Raw genomic sequence first — 17,881 nt, forward strand, 5'->3', positions numbered from 1 at the left:
CATTGCACTTATCTGTTGAAAAGCCTTTTGTGTAGTGTAAAAATAGATAAAAATTAGGGCCTTATTGCCGTTCAGCGGTGCAGTGAGATATTTTACAGCCCTGTTTGCCGTGTATTAGTGGCAAAATAAAAATATATTTGCCATGCAGCGTTGAACTTATCTGTTGAAAAGCCTTTTGTGTAGTGTAAAAATAGAAAAAATTTAGGGCCTAATTGCCGTTCAGCGGTGCAGTTAAATGTGGTGAAGCCCTTTTTGCGGTATGGACTGAATTATGTAGTGGTGAAATTTTTTATGTGAAACAGGCTTTTTTGGGAAAATTGATGGGTGATTGTAGACTTTCTTCTGTATGAACCGAATTCCATTATCCTTTCATTGGTGAAATTTTGTATTTCAACCATGTTTTCTTCTGGAAAATTGATGGGTGATTGTAGACCTCCTTTTGGGGTATGGACCAAATTACGTCGTTGTGGGTCCAGCAGTAAACATAATGAAGACGCTGATGACAACAAACCAGAAGACTTTGCCTTTACCATCTATTCACAATTAAATCAAGCAGCTTCAGTAATTTGAAAACATCCATGTGTTTTTATTTGCTCCGTCTGCATTCGATCTCCACAGCACACAAGACATGACAGGACAGCCTCTGCTTTGGAGTCCAAGTCCAGTTTCTTAAGATCAGGAGTTCCATTAGAATTGTGCGTAACATTCTTGCTCCCTGTGCAAAGCCATAACAAAAGGAGTCTGTAGGCAAAAGAAAAATATATTCATCCTTCAACGTTGCACTTATATGTTGAAAAGCCTTGTGTAGTGTAAAAGTTGAAAAAATTAAGGGCCTACTTACTGTAAAATTTATGGGTGATTGTACACCTCCTTTTGCGGCATGGACCGAACTACTTAGTGGTGAATTTCTTTATATGATACAGGCTTTCTTTGGGAAAATGTATGGGTTATTGTACAACTCCTTTTGCCGTATGGACCAGACTACTTAGTGGTGAAATTCTTTATATGATACAGGCCTTCTTTAGGAAAATTTATGGGTCATTGTACAACTTCTTTTGCCGTATAGACCAGACTACTTAGTGGTGAAATTCTTTATGTGATACAGGCTTTCTTTGGGAAAATGTATGGGTCATTGCACAACTCCTTTTGCGGTATGGACCGAACTACTTAGTGGTGAAATTCTTTATGTGACACAGGCTTTCTTTGGGAAAATGTATGGGTGACTGTACACCTCCTTTTGCGGTATGGACCAAACTACTTAGTGGTGAAATTCTTTATGTGACACAGGATTTCTTTGGGAAAATGTATGGGTGACTGTACACCTCTTTTTGCGGTATGGACCAAACTACTAGAGATGAGCGAATCGAATCAGACAAAGTGGAATTCGATCCGAAATTCAGGAAAAATTTGATTCGCAATGAATGCAAATTTCCTTGCACTTCGTGGTAACAAATCACAATTTTTCCTAAAATGGCAGCTACAATGGCTACACATGTGAGATCATGGATGGGGCAAAGAACTCTGAGAAGACGGGCTGGCCCATAATGCCATGCATGCAGCCAATCAGCAGCCAGCCAGCCCTGTGATGTCACAGCCCTATAAATACAGCGGCCATCTTAGAGTCAGACATTTTCCAGCGTTCTGAGTGCAGGGACAGACCTGAGAAGCGCTAGGGAAAACAATAAGAAAAACCTCATTGTGAAAAAAAAAATGATAAAACTATTTATACAGTAAGTGCAAGGAAAGGATAGGGAGGAATCATTTCACAGCATCTTAGTGCAGGGAGAGACGTCAGAAGGCGCTAGGGACAGTGCCAGAAAAGTGATTTACAAGTGCAGGGAAAGGATAGGGAGGAATCATTTCACAGCATCTTAGTGCAGGGAGAGACGTCTGAAGTCGCTAGGGACAGTGCTAGAAAAACCTCATTGTGAAAAAAAAAAGCGATTTACAAGTGCAGGGAAACATTATTGGGAATCCAAATAGCCATTATACAGCTCTGGCATTCCAGCAATTTATTGGGGTGCAAGTGCTATGTTGAAAAGCCTTTAGTGGCTTATATCTGTGGAAAAAGAAAAAAATATACGCACTTCACTGTTGCATTTATTTGTGGTGAAAGATTTTAGTGGCCTATTTCAGTACAAAACTAAAAATATATACACATTTCACTTCTGCAGTTATATGTGGTGAAAGCGTTCAGTGTCCTATTTCAGTACAAAAAGGAAACAAATATTTGCACTTCACTGGTGCATTTATTTCTGCTAAAAGCGTTTAGTGGCCTATTTCAGTACAAAGAATATATACGCATTTCACTTTTGCAGTTATATGTGGTGAAAGCGTTTAGTGTCCTATTTCAGTACAAAAAGGAAACAAATATTTGCACTTCACTGGTGCATATATTTCTGCTAAAAGCGTTTAGTGGCCTATTTCAGTACAAAAAAATATATATTCTCAGTTCACTTATGTAGTTATATATGTTGAAAATGTTTAGTGCAGTTATTTGTGGCGAAAGCGTTTAGTGGCCTATTCCAGTACAGAAAGAAAAAAATATACAGTACGCACTTCACTGGTGCACTTATTTATGGCAAAAGCTTTAAATGGCCTATTTCAGTACAGAAAGAAATTATATATGCACTACACTGGTGCATTTATTTCTGGCAAAAGCGTTTAGTGGCCAATTTCAGTACAGAAAGGAAAAAATATAAGCACTTCACGGTTGCAGTTATTTGTGGCGAAAGCATTTAGTGGCCTATTTCAGTACAGAAAGAAAAATATATACGCACTTCACTGGTGCAGTTATTTGTGGCGACAGCATTTAGTGGCCTATTTCAGTACAGAAAGAAAAAAATATATGCACTTCACTGGTGCACTTATTTATGGCAAAAGCATTTAGTGGCCTATTTCAGTACAGAAAGAAAAATATATACGCACTACACAGGTGCATTTATTTCTGGCAAAAGCGTTTAGTGGCCAATTTCAGTACAGAAAGAAAAAAATATACACACTTCACTGTTGCAGTTATTTGTGGCGAAAGCGTCTAGCGACCTATTTCAGTACAGAAAAAAAAATATATTCTCCGTTCACTACGGCGGTTATATGTGTTTCAAGCATTTAGTGGCCGATTTCAGTTCAAAAAGAAAAATATATTTTCAGTTCACGTGGGCGGTTATATGTGTTGAAAGCATTTAGTGGCCTATTTCAGTAGAAAAAGAAAAATATATTCTCTGTTCATGTCAGCGGTTATATGTGTTGAAAGCATGACTGGGAGTTAGCAGAGTGGCAGCAGTAGGAGGTCGGGAGTCAAACGTGCACGGGGTAGACCACCTGCTTTGCAGGGTTTCACGGAAGCAGCGGCGGTAGCAGCGGTGGTAGCAGTCAGTCAGTGCGGAATGTTGGGGGGAAAATCACCTACCCGGCGGTGTGGAGGTTAACATGGCCATATGTAGAATATGTGGGCAGAAGGTGAAGCGTGGCCAGGGTGCCAATGTTGGCACCACAGCCCTGCATCAACATATGCAGCGTCACCAAATGTGGTTATCCTGATGCTGCTGCTGCTTCTACTGCCATTTCCACACTATGTTACCTTGCCACTCTGTGGTATCCTCCTGATGTTGCTGCTGTTGCCACCTCCAGACTCGGTCATTGTGCCATTCAGTGGCCTCCTCCTGATGCTGCTGCTGCCGCCACCTCCACACTCTGTTATTGGGCCACTCTGTGGTCTCCTCAAGCTGCTGCCAACTCCAGACTGTCATTGAGCCACTCGGTGGACTCCTCATACTGGTGCCACCTCCAGACTCGATCATTGTGCGGTGGCCTCCTCCTGAAGCTGCTGCTGCCGCCACCTACACACTCTGTCATTGGGCCACTCTGTGGACTCCTCTTACTGCTGCCACCTCCAGACTCGGTCATTGTGCCACTCTGTGGTCTCCTCCTGATGCTGCCGCCACCTCCACACTTTGTCATTGGGCCACTCTGTGGTCTCCTCATGCTGCCGCCACCTCCAGACTCTGTCATTGTGCCACTCAGTGGCCTCCTCATACTGCTGCCACCTCCACAATCTTTTGTCGTCGTGCCACTCTGTGGCCCCCTGATGCTGCAGCCACCTCCAGACTCTGTCATTGGGCCACTCTATGGTCTCTTCATGCTGCTTCCACCTCACCACTATGTCATAGGTCCACTCTATGGACTTCTCATGCTGTTCCTACCCTCCCCACTTCATGACTGGCCCACTATTTTGCCTTTCGGCCTGCCTGACATCATGATTTATTTGAACTTTCTTCTGATCTGTCAGAAGGAAGGAAAAATGAGACGCACAACGGATCCTCTCTGTGTAGCAGCTGTAAGGCCTGAATGGTCCCATCAGAATTGGCTTATGATTTGGTAGCCAAAAGCAGGAGTGGGTACAAAAGACATGCAAATATTCCATTCATATGTTATCTCTGTTTTAGATCCACTTATGTTTTTTTTTTTGCATTAGCAATACTGATGGATTATTGAGCAAATGCTGACTGAGTGAAGGTGTATGCTTCACAGACAGGATCCGTTTTTTGTGGGTTATTGTTCTGACGGATCTGAGGAAGGGAAATTTAATCAGTGACGTCAACACAACTTACTGCTGACACCCTCTCCACTCTGTCCGGGGGGCTCTACTTGTATATGCGTTTAATAGAAAAAGTTCTGTAGACATCTATGTGGAATCAGCTGGCGACAGTGTAAAAAAAGTGTGCTTCTTCTTGGTGCTAACATAGACCTGTAAGACTGAGTTCATACTTGAGTTATTTGGTCAGTTTTGGCCCCGTGACTGCCCTAATGAATGAAATGTGCGGTGATTCTAAGAGCGACGTCTGTCATCAGCATGTCATACGGACTCACGGTATTATTTTCACTACCAAAGCAGACTCCCTATGCGTGTTACTACAAGGCATAGTGTTCTACACCACTATAAAGGCTCTCAGCAGCCAGGAAATAGTCGTTTTTAACGTAATTCGCAGCGAATATATTCGGATCGAACCAAATTTTTCCCGAAAATTTCTGCGAACCGGCAAATTGAATTTTTGAAAAATTCGCTCATCTCTACAAACTACTTAGTGGTGAAATTCTATGTGACACAGGCTTTCTTTGGGAAAATTTATGGGTGATTGTACACCTCCTTTTGCAGTATGGACCGAATTACTTAGTGGTGAAATTCTTTATGTGACACTGTCTTTTTTTCGGAAATTGTATGTGTGATTGTACACCTTCTGTTGTGGTATGGGCCGATTTACGTAGTGGTGAAATTTGTTATGTGAAACTGGCTTTTTTTAGGAACATTGATGGGTGACTGTACACCTCCTTTTGCTGTATGGGCCGAATTAAGCAGTGGTGAAATTTTTTATTTCAAAGCAAACTCCGCTGCTCTGTATCTCTTGTGAAGTCAATGTCTCCAACTATGCCCCTCGCGCGATTTACACCAAATACATTATTTTCATGTAGAGATCCAAGAATTATGTTGGAGGCATGTAGTGTATGCAAGCCAAGTGCGACCCCTCTCATCACTCTCTCGCTGTTCTGCAACTGGTTTGCCTGGGCGAATAGAGTCACATAGAGGAGGAACTGCTGTGTCCTTCAGCAAGAAATTGAATCGTAGCTTTCTCTGCGACAACTGAAAATCGGAACCATGGTCACAGACAACGGGACGAACATGGTGTCGGCGCTGGGTCAATGAGGGCTGAGCCATGTGCCCTGCATGGCACACGTTTACAATCTGGTTGTCAAGCGGTTCCTGACGTCTTTCACCCATCTGTAAGACATCCTAAAAATGGCCAGGAAATTTTGCATGCACTTCAGCCCCTTGTACACCGCAAAGCACACCCTCCTTGACTTGCAGCGGCAGAACGGCATCCCACAACATAGGCTGATATGCGATGTTTCCACCCGTTGGAATTCCACCCTCCATATGTTGGACCGACTATACGAACAGAGAAAGGCCATCAACGATTTCTTCATGATCCAAGAGGACAGAAGCAGTCCCCTGTGTAACTTCGATGTCAGCCAGTGGCAGCTCATGCGTGACACCTGCCGTTTGTTCAGGCCCTTTGGGGAGGCCACTTTATTTGTCAGTCGCCAGGACTACGGGATAAACAATGTCATTCCATTGCTTCATGTCCTGGAACAGATGCTGGTAAATCTGGCTGGTCCGGGGACTGGAGACGTGGCTCCTAGAAAGATGGCGGCAGAGTTTGATACATTTGTCTGTCAAGATCTCTGTTTACAGTCAGTGAACGGGAACATCATTTATCGCAAGGATATGCAAACACCAACCGATGGGGTGTTAACCCCCAGAAGTAGGTCATCGGCACGAAGGAGCAGTCATTTTCACAGCCCGAGGTATCCTCCCGGAAGCTTGAACTCTGCAGGTCGACAGTCAGCATTGCGAAGCTTGTCTAAAAGAAAAATCCTGCAGTGCACCCCCTTGGAGAAAACTCTTGATCCGGCACTGGCTTCTTTGCTCCTTCAAAAACAATGGACTCTGTACAGCGTGACACCGATGTATAATTTCTCATACACCAGAATGAAAGAGTATTCCAAGCACATGTCTGCCCACATAGCTGCCGAGAAGCAGAAGGGTCTTGCCATTGAAGTGGGTCAGAGACGAACCTAAAAGCCAAATTTTCCTGTTTACCTGTACTCAAAGAAAAGGACAGAGATCCACTGGCTGTACTCATACAAATTTCATCAAAGCCTCCACTCACTAAGGCAAGCACAGAGGACCGGATTGTGTGGACAGGTTGGTTTTGTGGGACGTAAACACAGAGGACGATCTATTGGAGGTGTTATCAAAGACATTTCCTTGCCTCCCGCTCTTCCTGTATAACGGCTCTGAGGCGCTCACGGCTATCGTAGGGACGTGGTTCCAAAGAAACTTTGACTGTTGTTTCGGTAAGCTGGTGATCAGTTCTCAGGACCTTACTTGGCTAGCAGCGATGTGGACCGGGTATGAAGTGTCTGGATCAGTGTCGGCCACAGAGCTTGTTTTCTCTGTGCCCGTCGAACCTAGCATGGACATTTCTTATGCCAGCCACGCAGAGGACTTTAAGACTTTATGGAATGATATTCATAAATCAAAGGACGAGGTCACATTGGAGGAAGTGGACAATTTATTCCAATGTCTTTACTCGCAGTTCTTCAGATACTTTAGAATCCACTTATCAGCAACCCAGCTCGTCAAGGTGACGGCATCTGTGGCATCAGCGCATTGTGAAGGAAAAGTTCCTCAGTAAGGACTACCTAATCCGAGTGCTGGAATTCATCACGGAGCTGGCCATTAATTGAACACATGGACAACTCTCATCTCGGACCTTGTCCACAATGTTCGGGACCCCCCGGATGTCTTACATGTCTTAGACATGATCACTGCAGTGCTTACTACATGTTACACCGCTTCTTACCGTTCTGTTACAGCGGCTGTAAGACCTGCAAATACTAAGGCTTATTTATGAATATTTTCAGGTGTTGCCTGTACTGACCAGTTACCTTCCAGCTGTGATTGTGTAGCCTGCACTGTAGGAATGAGCTGGAGTCGGCTTGTTTGCTGGACTGTCCCCTAGTAATCAGCCAGAACCCCATACATTTCATGATCAATATGCATTACCATCGTGGTCACCCCTACACTGGTCGTTAATCCATTCTTGTTGATTAAAGGGCTTCTGTCACCCCATTAAACCGTTTTTTTTTTTCTTTACTAATAATCCCTACACTGCGATCTCAGCATACATAAGCTAATTAATGATTTTCGTTCAGTAGAATTTGTTAAAAATCGATTTTTATAATATGTAAATTACCTTGCTACCAGCAAGTAGGGCGGCTACTTGCTGGTAGGAGCCACATCCTCCGATGGTAATGACGCCCCCTCCGCTTGTTGATTGACAGGGCCAGCGGACGGGATCTTTCTCTACTGGCCCTGCCTGTTTTGATTCAATATCTGGCGCCTGCGCCGCGGCCGTACCTCTCTTCAATCTGCGCAGGCGCACTGAGAGGCGGCCACTCACTCGGCCGCTCGCTCCTCAATGCGCCTGCGCCGGGTGTAGATGTGACGTCATCGGCGCAGGCGCATTGAGGATGGAGCGGCCGAGCGAGTGGCCGCCTCTCAGTGCGCCTGCGCAGATTGAAGAGAGGTACGGCCACGGCGCAGGCGCCAGATATTGAATCAAAACAGGCAGGGCCAGCATAGAAAGATCCCGTCCGCTGGCCCTGTCAATCAACAAGCAGAGGGGGCGTCATTACCATCGGAGGATGCGGCTCCTACCAGCAAGTAGCCGCCCTACTTGCTGGTAGCAAGGTAATTTACATATTTCAAAAATCGATTTTTAACTAATTCTACTGAACGAAAATCATTAATTAGCTTATGTATGATGAGATCGCAGTGTAGGGATTATTAGTAAAGGGGAAAAAAAACGGTTTAATGGGGTGACAGAAGCCCTTTAAGCACTTATTTTTTTCAGTTTCTCTTTTAAATCTTGTGGTTTTGCCCCTTCTGTGTTGTATTTTAGGTGTGTTAAATTAATGTCCTGTTTGTTAAATAAACATTGTTTTTTCTCCCCCGTTCAAAAAAAAAAAGAATTGCCTTGTGATTTTGTAGCCAAAAGCAGGAGTGGGTACAAAACACAAAAGACTTTCACGTGTCATCTCTGTTTTGGATCCACTCCTGTTTTTTTGGCATTAACAATACTGATGGATTACTGACCAAATGCTGACCAAGTGAAGGCAAATGCTCCACAGACAGGATCTGTTTTTGTGGGCTATTGTTCTGGCGGATCAGAGGAAGGGCAAAATAATCAGTGGCGTCAACACAAACTTACTGCTGACACCATCTCCACTCTGTCGGGGGATCTACTTGTATAAGCACTTAATAGAACAGGTTCTGTAGACATCTATGTGGAGTCAGCTGAAGACAGTGTAAAAGGAGTGCGCTTCTTCTTGGTGCTAACATCGACCTGTAAGGCTGAGTTCATACTTGAATTATTTGGTCAGTTTTTACCCCGTGACTGCCCAAACAAGTGAAGTGTGCAGTGATTCTAAGAGCGACGCCTGTCATCTGCATGTCATAAGGACTCACAGTATTATTTCACTACCAAAATCTTTCCTCCACCTAAAAGATTTCAGATTGTTTTTCAATAATGAAATCAGTGGTACGGTTTATAGGTCACATTAAAGGTGGAAAAAGTTCTGTAATGATTTATCTTTGTATCATTTTTTTACAGCGCAGAGACCTGACATTTTACCAGGGGTGTGTACACTTTTTATATCCACTGTATATAATGTTCCACCATAGTGCCAGTATGTATATAATGCTCCTCCATTCCTCCATTCCTCTTCAGTAGTGCAAAGTATATATAATGATCTCCTTCCCCCCATCCCTGGTTCCCCCAGCAGTGTGGACATTTAGTATATATTTTAAAAATAACGCCCCCCTCCCGTCCCCCCGCCGCTGTCTGCGATGCAGATCACAGTTTTATCTGTGGCTTGTGTTGCTGCGTCCTGATGCATGCGGTCCCAATGACATCACCACTCCTGCTCCGGGTCTCACGTGATGACGAGACCCAGAGCAGGAGGTTGCATTGATGTCATTTCGGGTTCTTGCACCATAGGAGGATGACTACCCTCCCCTATACATTGTCCCGGCCCTAATTCAGAGCACATTACTGCAGGAGGTATAACAGGAGAGGACTATAACTCCCAGCATGTCTATTATTTAACATCAGAGCACATTACATGGTGTTGTAGAAATATTAATAGTTGTTATCCGCTCGCATCAAACTTTGTGTAAGGAAAAAGGAAAATCCCTATTCCCTCAACCGCAGTTAGAGGCAGACACAGGTGTTACCATCTCGAATTCTTCTGAGCAACTCCTCCTTCCCCCTGCCCAGTCTGTTTCTTTTATTTACTCACAAAAGGTGTAAAAGGGCTGGCCCATAACAAGGATACAGGAAGTGATGACACAGGAAGTGATGACATACAGGAAGTGAGACTTGTCAAAGGACAGGGGAGGGCCTCAACGTGGCCGGACAGTGCAATGCACACACCCCATCCCTGTATAAGGAAGGATGAGTCATGTCCATTGTCTGATCAGCCAGGTGGCTGCCCATGCCCCACCACTGTCAGCATAGATCCCATTCAATACTGCTCAAAGCGACCAGTATCTAGTGAAGATCATTCTACTGGTCTTATAGGTTTGAGATTATCTGCGAGACATTGCTACGGCTATTGTCAGTATACGGTACGAGTATACCGACAAGGCAGATATGCATGTCTTAAAAGCAGATATGTATCCAGAAAGGGATAGCGAAGCCGCAGCAGAGGTATAATATGTATCTCTCGTTATGCAGACTTCACTTCTCTAATGTGTATAGACATCTGAAGGGAAGAAGCCAGTGCATTGCACTTAGTGCTCACAAACCGGCAAACGCCCCCCTACATACTGAGAACACGTCTCCAAGCCCATGAGAAGGTTTTCATACTGACGGTTTTACCACTGGTCCCGATTCAACCCAAGTACCCTCTGCTAGAGCGTTCTTTGGCTAAATCGGACACAGGGAGACAGATGACAATCTATAAAAACACACACACATCCTAAGATAAAATGTCCGCATAATAAAATTTCCACAACAAGGGGGACATATAAGAGGATGGGACTACAATTCCCAGCATGTCCAAGCCGTTATTATGTAATATCAGAGTACATTACAAGAGGAGGTATAAGAGAAGACTACAACTCCCAGCATGTCCAAGCAGTTATTATGTAATATCATAGTACAATATAAGAGGAGGGTGTTACAATGTACCCTGATATTATATAATAATGGCCTGGACATGCTGAGAGATGTAGTCCTCTCCTCTTATACCTCCTCTTGTAATGTACTCTTATATTACATAACAAGCTGGACATTCTGGGAGTTGTAGTCCTCTCCTCATACCTCCTCTTGTAATGTACTCTGATATTACATAACAGGAGGTATAAGAGGAGAGGACTGCAACTCCCAGCATTTCCCTGGCACTTACATTGAATCCATACTTCTTCACATGCATGGCTGGTCTCCATCTTCTTCATTACTTTACAACTGCACTGCTGAGCTCCACCTCCTGCTATGGTCACATGATGGTGAGGTCATCGCAGGTCCTTCATCCCCTCTTATAGAAGACATAATACAACCGGGTCCGTTCATGATGGATGCATGCAGTTGTAATATTGTAACGGAAGCGCTTTTGCAGATCTATGACGGATCCGCAAAAAACGCTAGTGTGAAAGTAACCTTAGGCCTCTTGCACACGAACGATTTTTTTCCGTTTCCGGTCCTTTTTTTGCGTTCTGTATACGGAACCATTCATCTCAATGGATCCGCAAGAAAAATGGAAGGTACTCCGTGTGCCTTCCGTTTCCGTATTTCCGTTCAAAGATAGAACATGTCCTATTATTGTCCGCATAATGGACAAGGATAGTACTGTTCTATCAGGGGTCAGCTGTTCCTTTCCGCAAAAAACTGAATACACACGGACGCCATCCGTATTTTTTGCGGATCCGTTTTGTGCGGACCGCAAAATACTGAAAAAGCCATATGATCGTGGGCAAGAGGCCTTAGTAAATAAAAGGGCATACCTTATGACATATAGAAAATCGTGCAGAATTTCAACAAAGACTACAGTGGGATGCGAAAGTTTGGGCAACCTTGTTAATCGTCATGATTTTCCTGTATAAATCGTTGGTTGTTACGATTAAAAATGTCAGTTAAATATATCATATAGGAGACACACACAGTGATATTTGAGAAGTGAAATGAAGTTTATTGGATTTGCAGAAAGTGTGCTATAATTGTTTAAACAAAATTAGGCAGGTGCATAAATTTGGGCACCACAAAAAAGAAATGAAATCAATATTTAGTAGATGCTCCTTTTGCAGAAATTACAGCCTCTAAACGCTTCCTGTAGGTTCCAATGAGAGTCTGGATTCTGGTTGAAGGTATTTTGGACCAATTCTCTTTACAAAACATCTTTAGTTCATTCAGGTTTGATGGCTTCCGAACATGGACAGCTCTCTTTAAGTCACACCACAGATTTTCAATTATATTCAGGTCTGGGGACTGAGGTGGCCATTCCAGAACGTTGTACTTGTTCCTCTGCATAAATGCCTTAGTGGGTTTTGAGTAGTGTTTAGGGTCGTTGTCTTGTTGAAAGATCCAGCCGCGGCGCAGCTTCAGCTTTGTCACTGATTCCTGGACATTGGTCTCCAGAATCTGCTGATACTGAGTGGAATCCATGCGTCCCTCAACTTTGACAAGATTCCCAGTCCCTGCACTGGCCCCACAGCCCCACAGCATGATGGAACCACCACCATATTTTACTGTAGGTAGCAGGTGTTTTTCTTGGAATGCTGTGTTCTCTTTCCTCCATACATAACTCCCCTTGTTATGGCCAAATAACTCAATTTTAGTTTCATCAGTCCACAGCACCTTATTCCAAAATGAAGCTGGCTTGTCCAAATGTGCTTTAGCCCACCTCAAGCGGCACTTTTTGTGCTGTGGGCGGAGAAAAGGCTTCCTCTGCATCACTCTCGCATACAACATCTCCTTGTGTAAAGTGCGCCGAATGGTTGAACGATGCACAGTGACTCCATCTGCAGCAAGATGATGTTGTAGGTCTTTGGTGCTGGTCTGTGGGTTGACTCTGACTGTTCTCACCATTCGTCGCTTCTGTCTATCCGAGATTTTTCTTGGTCTGCCACTTCAAGCCTTAACTTGAACTGAGCCTGTGGTCTTCCATTTCCTCAATATGTTCCTAACTGTGGAAACAGACAGCTGAAATCTCTGAGACAGCTTTCTGTATCCTTCCCCTAAACCATGATGGTGAACAATCTTTGTCTTCAGGTCCTTTGAGAGTTGTTTTGAGACCCCCATGTTGCTACTCTTCAGAGAAAATTAAAAGAGGAGGGAAACTTCCAATTGACCCCCTTAAATACTCTTTCTCATAACTGGATTCACCTGTGTATGTAGGTCAGGGGTCACTGAGCTTACCAAGCCAATTTGAGTTCCAATAATTAGTTCTAAAGGTTTTGGAATCAATAAAATGACAACAGTGCCCAAATTTATGCACCTGCCTAATTTTGTTTAAACAATTATAGCACACTTTCTGTAAATCCAATAAACTTCATTTCACTTCTCAAATATCACTGTGTGTGTCTCCTATATGATATATTTAACTGACATTTTTAATCGTAACAACCAACGATTTATACAGGAAAATCATGACGATTAACAAGGTTGCCCAAACTTTCGCATCCCACTGTATATTAGTAAGTGTCATATAATCATCTCAAAAACACATTGGTCAACAGTAACAATAAAGTGGCCAACGCCTTTAAACAATCCAGTGATTTGTACATTTTGAGATCTGTTTAACTATTCCATCGATTGGATAACGGACGTTTTGAGTGCACCGGCCCTTTATCTAAACTTGACATTTTCCTCAGCTTCTTCTTCGTATCCTTGTGCTCCTGCAATCTTCCAAAAGTAGTTGGTGAAGTTTCAATGTGAGGCTACTTTTACATCTGTGGCACTGGTAGCCAACCGCCTGATATGGTAAAAATGCCAAGAATTGGCCAGACACAAACCGCAGCATGCAGCCATATCTCCTCTGGACCCCATTATACTTAATGGGGCTGGCGGGCATTCCCCTTGCGTCCTTCATTTCCGGATCCAATTCTAGTAAGCTGTTCTCTGCCGAAACAGCATGTCGAAATCGCTTCCTAAGTCAGCATTCTGGGAGTTGTGCGGATCATGATCTTTTCTTCGTCTGTAAGGCCCCTTCCAGGTGGTCGATGTTTCTGTTTGGGTGCTGTCCGAGTTTAGAATGGACAGCACCCAGACTGAACGCTGACCCATAAAATTAATTGGGTATATTCATATGGGCAATTTTCCACACGAATCCTCGGGTCGTGCAAAGAGAATAACGTCTTGAACACCATTGAAAGTAAATGGAGGACGGATCCATTTTCTATTGTGCCAGATTGTGTCAGTGAAAACGGATCCGTCCCCATTGACTTACATTGTGTGCCAGGACGGGTCCATTTGGCTCAGTTTCATCAGTCGGACACGAAAACGCTGCAATCAGCGTTTTGGTATCCGTTTCCAAAGCGTAATGGAGACTGAACTGATGCATTTTGAGAGGATTATTTTCCATTCAGAATGCATTAGAATGCAAACTGATCCGTTCTGGACCGCTTGTGAGAGCCCTGAACTGATCTCACAAACGGAAAGCGAAAACGCGAGTGTGAAAGTAGACTAATACCTCCATACAATGACTAAATAACACTGCCATACAGAGAATGAAAATTTTTTTTTAAGCAGACCGTAGATTACATAAGATATGGTTTTCTCAATGCTTAGACTGAAAAAACGCCCTACAAGTCGCAGCTCCTCATTATTCTGAACAAATAAAGAGAAAAATACTGTTATTGTTCTTTTGTGGTTCAGTTTAGTGACTAATCACAACAGGAAGATATAAATAAGATATATAATAAACCGCTTTGGGTCAAAGCAGATGAACATAAAAACACCTGTACTGAGAAAGAGATAAAAATGTTACTTTGTATCTGCGGCCATTTATTGTAACTATTTTTTGGGAATTCTAAAATCACAGGACAATAAAATGCAATTTTTCATTTAGTTAAAGAAACTAAAATATTTTTCTGAAGGTGCAAGAACAGCCGTTCAGTACAGTGACACACATAAGCAGCAAAAATAATACACAGCCAGAAAATGGAGCATTAAAAAATGTCCAGTTTTCATTAAAACAAGAAAGGCAGCAAGTATAAAAGGATCACTATGGGGTTCACACTCCATCAAACAGGCGGTTAGAACTGGAAGTGCTAACAGTCTTTTCCTTTGTCACAAGTCAAACAGCTTTTACAATGAAGGTTCAGGACTTCAGCACAAAGAGCAGCGGCAAAACTTTCTGATTAAATGTAACAGTCGACCTTTTTATATTTTGCTAATGAATCATTACAGAAGCGTTGCTGTATCCGGAAGACACTGCGACTTCTGCTTTCCCTTTCTTAACAAAACATGTAAGCCGCGAAACCGAGGACATAGCATCAGGGACAGACAAATCCAGGTTATAATCACCAACCTGCTTCTTATAAATATATCTCACCAGCCAGGGCCGGCCTTAGGTGTTCAGGCGCCCTGTGCGAGCTAACCTTGTGGCGCCCCCCCCCCCCCCCCAAAAAAAAAAAAAAAAACACTGCTTGTTGCTGGCATCATGGCATAGGCTGGCTGACTATCCAACCAAGTAGTTACCAGCCCACACACCCCAAAGGCCGGTGTAATGTTATACTTCCCTACTTCGTGAGATTTCCCTACCCTCGTCACTTCCAGTCGCACCGGACATGACGTGAGGAGGTGTGCAGCGCCGCGCAGGCGCACAACGACAGGTTAGGGAAGTTTCACAGCAGAGTGCGCATGCGCCAGGAGCCTCACCAGCGGTTAGGGAAGGGAAAAATTACGTACGGGCCAGTGCTTTTTCCCTACCCTAACCGCTGGTGAGGCTCCCAGCGCATGCGCAGTGTCGGCCGGTGTCCAGCTGAGAACATCCATCCGATCACCGCACCTGTGCACTGGCCCATAATTTTTCCCTACCCTAACCGCCGGCGAGGCTCCCAGCGCATGCGCACTCTGCTGTGAAATTTCCCTAACCCATCGTTGTGCGCAGTGCGCCCCCCCAATATAATAAACATTGGTGGCGCAGTGCGCCCCCCCAATATAATAAACATTGGTGGCGCAGTGCGCCCCCCCAATATAATAAACATTGGTGGCGCAGTGCGCCCCCCAATATAATAAACATTGGTGGCGCAGTGCGCCCCCCCAATATAATAAACATTGGTGGCGCAGTGCGCCCCCCCAACACCCCAGTATAATAAACATTGGTGGCGCAGTGCGCCCCCCCCAATATAATAAACATTGGTGGCGCAGTGCGCCCCCCCAACACCCCAGTATAATAAACATTGGTGGCGCAGTGCGCCCCCCCCCAATATAATAAACATTGGTGGCGCAGTGCGCCCCCCCCAATATAATAAACATTGGTGGCGCAGTGCGCCCCCCCCAACACCCCAGTATAATAAACATTGGTGGCGCAGTGCGCCCCCCCAGTATAATAAACATTGGTGGCGCAGTGCGCCCCCCCCCCAATATAATAAACATTGGTGGCGCAGTGCGCCCCCCCCCCCAATATAATAAACATTGGTGGCGCAGTGGGCAGTGCCAATGAGGGTTAAAAAATAATTAACTCACCTCCTCCAATTGATCGTCTTCTGTTCTTTCTTCATGACCTGTCAAAGGACCTGTGGTGACATCACTGTGCTCATCACATGATCCATCACCATGGTAATGGGTCATGTGATGAGCTCAGTGACGTCACCACAGGTCCTGAAGAAAACAGGAGACCGGCAGCTATGCGATCAACTGGAGGAGGTGAGTTAATTTTTTAAAATTATTTTTTAACCCTCACTGGCACTTCCCACTGTGCCACCAATGTTTCTTATACTGGGGTGTTGGGGGGGGGGGGGCCGCACTGTGCCACCGTTTCTTATACTGGGGTGTTGGGGGGGGGGGGCCGCACTGTGCCACCGTTTCTTATACTGGGGTGTTGGGGGGGGGGGGGGGCGCACTGTGCCACCAACGTTTCTTATACAAATACAGGAGGCGGGTGCCGGAATCAAATAGCCGACACCCGACCTTTGTGACAGGGAGCTGCGATCAGCGGCAGTTAACCCCTCAGGTACCGCACCTGAAGGGTTAACTCAACTGCAGCTGATCGCAGCTTCCTGTCATAGAGGTCGGGTGCGGGCTATTTGATTCCGGCACCCGCCTCCTGTATTTGTATTTCAGGTCAGTTTTTTTCATTGGTGGCGCAGTGGCCACAGCCCCTCCCCTCCTCCTCCTGCCTCTCTTCTTATTGGCAGCGGCGGGGGCAGCAGGCAGGTCAGACAGGGGAGAGGGAGATGGAGGGGGCGCCCCGAGGGAGAACACAAGTGCAGCCTCGCCTGCCGCAGATTACATTGCGAGCTGTCGGCCGCCCAGCGCCCCTGTTACTATGGCGCCCTGTGCGGCCGCACAGCCCGCACACCCCAAAGGCCGGCCCTGTCACCAGCCCATAGGGACACGTCAATCGGGATGAAATGCAACGTATATAATAAACTAGCAGAAGGACCCGGCTTCGCACGGGTATATTTCATCTATTTCATTTTATCAGTGACTTCCACAGTGCCCGCCCCTTTAACAGTAACCTCCACAGTGCCCGCCCCTTTAAAATCGATCACCCCTTTAACAGTGACCTTCATAGTGGCTGCCTCTTTAACAGTGACCTCTACAGTACCCGCCCCTTTAACAGTGACCTCCACAGTTCCCACCCCTTTAACAGTGAACTCCACAGCGCCTGTCCGTTTAATAGTGACCCCTGCCCCCCATGCATGTAGCAGTGTAGTTGTGCCGTCATATGTCATATGACTGAATATTTAACCCCTTAACCCCTTCAGGACCGGGCTCATTTTCACCTTAAGGACCAGGCCATTTTTTGGAAATCTGACCAGTGTCACTTTAAGTGCTAATAACTTTAAAACGCTTTGACTTATCCAGGCCATTCTGAGATTGTTTTTTCGTCACATATTGTACTTCATGACACTGGTAAAATGAAGTCAAAAAAATTATTTTTTTTGCACAAAAAAATACCTAATTTACCAAAAATTTGGAAAAATTTCCAAATTTCAAAGTTTCAGTTTCTCTACTTCTGTAATACATAGTAATACCCCCAAAAATTGTGATGACTTTACATTCCCCATATGTCTACTTCATGCTTGAAT

At 44.7% G+C, this 17,881-nt stretch overlaps 1 protein-coding gene across 1 annotated transcript; it reads left to right on the forward strand.

The window, feature by feature from the left end:
- The first annotated feature begins 6,283 nt into the window (after window positions 1–6,283).
- On the forward strand, window positions 6,284–7,308 carry LOC121001465 (centromere protein L-like). Its single transcript, XM_040432535.1, is given in 4 exon segments — window positions 6,284–6,614; window positions 6,617–6,780; window positions 6,783–7,240; window positions 7,242–7,308. Coding segments are annotated over 4 exon segments (1,020 nt in total).
- Window positions 7,309–17,881: the final 10,573 nt, after the last annotated feature.

Source organism: Bufo bufo, chromosome 5, assembly GCF_905171765.1.
Source record: "Bufo bufo chromosome 5, aBufBuf1.1, whole genome shotgun sequence".
NCBI lineage: Eukaryota > Metazoa > Chordata > Amphibia > Anura > Bufonidae > Bufo > Bufo bufo.